The 4,499-nt window shown below is 36.9% G+C and overlaps 1 protein-coding gene across 2 annotated transcripts in view; it reads right to left on the bottom strand.

Annotated features, from left to right (window-relative positions):
* The window catches only part of LOC137657703 (actin-binding Rho-activating protein-like), a 43,952-nt gene extending 42,407 nt beyond the window's left edge, over positions 1-1,545 (bottom strand). The window contains exon 1 of one of the 2 annotated variants that reach the window (XM_068392119.1): positions 1,074-1,545. In XM_068392119.1, coding sequence (XP_068248220.1) covers positions 1,074-1,088 — 15 coding nt within the window. In that variant the 5' untranslated portion in view covers positions 1,089-1,545. The remainder of the gene's footprint in view (positions 1-1,073) is intronic. The other variant, XM_068392120.1, reaches the window with a different exon arrangement.
* Positions 1,546-4,499: the final 2,954 nt, after the last annotated feature.

The raw sequence follows: 4,499 nt of genomic DNA, 5'->3' as shown, positions 1-4,499 counted from the left end.
AAACCCTGCTTTTAATAATAGTAATTCAAACTACCATGGGAAACAAACCCTGCTTTTAATAATAGTAATTCAGACTACCATGAGAAACAAACCCTGCCTTTAATAATAGTAATTCAAACTACCATGGGAAACAAACCCTGCTTTTTATAATAGTAATTCAAAATACCAAGGGAAACAACCCCTGCTTTTAATGATAGTAATTCAAACTAATGGGAAACAAACCCTGCTTTTAATAATAGCAATTCAAACTACCATGGGAAACAAATCTTGCTTTTAAAATAAAAGTCAGTCCTTCTCTATCATGAGGCTCAATAGTACACAGTATTCTAGAAGTTTTATTCCAGCTGTGACCAGGTTGTGGAATGATCTTAATAGGGTAGTTCCAGATAAGGTTTTTCTGTTGAACAGGCTGACATAAGTCTCTTTTTATAGTTTATATTGGAAAGATCTGTTTTAATGTAGTTACTGTTGTTTAAATATTTTATTTCAATTGTTCATTAATTCCCATATAGTTTATTTATTTCCTTATTTGCTTTCCTCATTGGGCTATTATCCCTGTTGGGGCCTTTGGGCTTATAGTATCCTGTTTTTTTAAACTAAGGTTGTAGCTTAGCTAATAATAATAATAATAATAATAATAATAATAATGGGAATGAATTCTACTTTTAACGATGACAATTCATGATACACTGAGATTCATATTCATTTTTCCAGATATGATGAACTGAGACTGAAACTTTATTTTAGCTTATGACGGTTGAAACGTCAACATGTTTATTTTAACATTCCATCGCAAGGTAAACAATGAAGCTTGAATAATGACATCAGTGTCATGTCGTTTACGTTTCCTGGTGCTCTGAAAAAACTCCGTTATTGTACCTATTTTGATCCGGGTGTGGAAACAAAAGCGTCCCTTTTATCCTACTACACAATGTATTTCATTGCTGAACGTTGTCATGAACTAAAAGGCCGTTGAAACAATGGAAATCACATCCCTATAGGACTTGGATAATTTGTCTGTTTCCTAAAACTATCAGAAGATAATAAAATGAGTAAGTATTAATATCACTCACCGATGTGTCACCCATGATGCGTATCGAGGAAGTCTATATCCGAGCAATTAACTGGTAGATGAAAGGTTGAGTGGAGGCGGCTCTGGATCCGATGAAAACAATGTTTCTTCCTGACAGTATTTCTCCCCTGCCAGCTTGTGCCGTTTACCTGTTCACCTGAACCACCACACACAAACACACCTCTCGGCCTTCTGTTTTGCCTCGGGATCAACTCGGCTTGTCAGGTGGAAACTTCTCTACCGCCGCCTCTTATCTGGTTGTTCATTGGTCAGCTGAGTGATGAGGCTTTTTCACGCTATCTTTTTTTCCCCTCACGTTCCCTGCTTGTTAATATCAGACGTGAGTTCTGCATCCTTCTTCCATTATCGCATTTGGCACCACAGGGGAGTTGATTTCGTTATTGCATGCGAATACTTCCCACCTCCCTTCCTTCATGCTAGAACTGGCGCCAGAAGTGGCATCTGCTGGCGACGAGCATTATATTTTTGGCGACGGTGTCCCTACCGCTATCAACTCACGTTCTACAGCTTCGAGTCAACTTTGCCGATTCTCTATCCCCCAAGCAATGAAATTACAATGAAACTATTCATCATCTGCGGTTTTTTCCCTTCTTGAAAGCAACCACCCCACATGGCACGGTCACTAAGTCAGTGAATCGCCTGGTGGTAACTGTATACACCAAATGCATCGGCTCGTAGAGGCGAAAATCCTAGCAAAGACGCATGGGAAACTGGACCTTATGTTCAAGAATTGTCTACCATCCTATTGATACCGCACTTGACAATGACTGTTGATAGTCTTAAAAGCCTATCAATTCGCCATCCCAAAATCAGAGAAGAAACTCAGTCTGACTGCTGAGTAAACTTTCTCCCTACCTACATAATAAAATAACACAGCGCTGTCATTATAGAGACGCTTTCGAAACAGACTTACGTCCTCTGAGATATCTCCTCTTCATTTTGTTTTTCGTTCGCTGTGTAACTATCTGACTGATTTGTTGATCAACTCCCATTGCTTTAATGCGAGAGAGAGAGAGAGAGAGAGAGAGAGAGAGAGATAATGTATATATATATATATATATATATAACCTAATAGATGATAAAAAAATAATCTCTGGGGATTTTAGTGTTTTGCATTATGCCACCTAATTATTAGTTTTATCTTGTTTTAATCTTGTCTATCAACATATTTTTTCAAAAGTATAATATATATATATATGTATATATATATATGTGTGTGTGTGTGTGTGTGTGTGCATATGTGTGTGTGTGTGCATGCGTGTGTGTGTATGTGTGTTTACAGTATATATATAATATTTCAATTAGCCATTGGTGATTGCTATTTAAATTGCAATTATTATTATTATTACTATTATTATTATTATTATTATTATTATTATTATTATTATTATTATTATTATTATTATTATTATTATTATTTGCTAAGCTACAACCCTAGTTGGAAAAGTAGGATGCTATAAGCCAAGGGCTCCAACAGGGAAAATAGCTCAGTGAGAAAAGGAAATAAGGAAATAAACAACAGTTAAGAACAATAACAACATTAAAATAAATATTTTATATATTAACTGTAAAATAAACAAGATAGAATAGTGTTACCGAGTGTACCCTCAAGCAAGAGATCTCTAACCCAAGACAGCGGAAGACCATGGTACACAGGCTATGGCACTACCCAAGACTAGAGAACAACGGTTTGATTTTGGAGTGTCCTCTTAGAAGAGCTGCTTACCATAGATAAAGAGTCTCTGTTACCCTTACCAAGTGGAAAGTAGCCAATGAACAATTACAGTGCAGTAGTTAACCTCAAGAGAGAAGAAGAATTGTTTGGTAATTTCAGGGTTGTCAAGTGTATGAGGAAAGAGCAGAATGTGTAAAGAATAGGCCAGACTATTCTGTGTATATGTCGACAAAGATGAAATGAGCCGTAACCAGCGAGAGGTATCCAATGTAGTACTGTCTGGCCAGTCAAAGGACACAATAACTCTCTAGCGGTAGTATCTCAATGAGTGGCTGGTGCCTTGGCCAACCCACTACCTATAAGCCTTAGATTTTTTCTTTTGCATTTGTGTGAAGAGAGAGAGAGAGAGAGAGAGAGAGAGAGAGAGAGAGAGAGACTTATTTTCTTTCATGCACAAGCACCCGCTCCCACCGGTTATAAAAAATATTCTATTCTTAGGTACATACCGGTAATAAAAAAAGATAAACAAACTAGTATAAAGAAATCCATGTAGCGATGAATGCCAGGAGAAATAATGATAATGATGATGATGATAATACAGATGATGATGATGATGATGATGATGACTACATAATATTTAGAAGCGTTTCGCTACCCGGGGGAGAGTTGAATTGCATGCGTATGTTCCATGATAGAGAAAGTTTTTGAATATTTGTCGTGAACACACAGACACGCGCACGCGCTCTGCAGCAACAGATGGAATCTCTGTAACGGCTAAGTTAGAAAGACCAATATTATTATGGTGTGTCTTACAAGAGGAGTCTTTGAGCCGCTGACCCAGACAATGATACGAGAGATTTGGAATTGGATGGGTGGGGTAAGTTAGGGTGGGAGGGTGTTGATCCAATCCCCAATCCTCTCTCTCTCTCTCTCTCTCTCACTCTCTCTCTCTCTCTCTCTCTCTCTCTCTCTCTCTCTCTCTACAAGAACTTATTGTAATATTTGCTCTTTAAAGTCGAAAATAACGAATGGAAAACTAATATCAACTCTACCAAATTATATTTTCTACCTAAGGAATATTTCATGGAAAATACAAGAAAAGAGATTCGTATTCTTTTACTCCATATAAATCGGATCCAAAAACATATTACAGACGTCAATGACCAAGATCTTTGCAACGCTATTTTTCAAAAGTATTCAGTGAGCCAGTGCTCAGCCACTGCCGTCTCAATATCAGCTCATCTATGCTTCATTTTGTCAAAGGCCGCTCAATATTACCTCTTTCTTTCTTTATTTATTTATTCCATTTATTAATAATTTATATGTTTAATTACCCATTAGTTTTTGTTTACAGTTTCATAGCACTTTGACGCGTTATGTATTTCTTTTTCATTACGACTAATAATAAGAATATTAAACAAGGCGTTTACAATCCACCTCTTACTACCAACTGCCAGGTACATAATTCACTGCTTAGATCAACGGGAGCTCACATTAATATTATTATTATTACTTGTTAAGCTACAACCCTAGTTGGAAAAGCAGGATGCAATAAGGCCAGGGGCCCCAACAGGGATAATAGCCCAGTGAGGAAAGGAAACAAGGAAAAAATATAAGAACAGTAACAACACTAAGGCAAATAACTGCTATGTAAGCAATAAAAACTTTAACAAAACAAGAGGAAGAGAAATAAGATAGAATAGTGTGCTTAAGTGTACCCTCAAGCAAGAG

This window comes from Palaemon carinicauda, chromosome 18 (assembly GCF_036898095.1).
Source record: "Palaemon carinicauda isolate YSFRI2023 chromosome 18, ASM3689809v2, whole genome shotgun sequence".
Classification (NCBI taxonomy): domain Eukaryota; kingdom Metazoa; phylum Arthropoda; class Malacostraca; order Decapoda; family Palaemonidae; genus Palaemon; species Palaemon carinicauda.
Note: the sequence above shows the minus strand (reverse complement) of the source record. Positions and strands in the feature narration are given on the sequence as shown.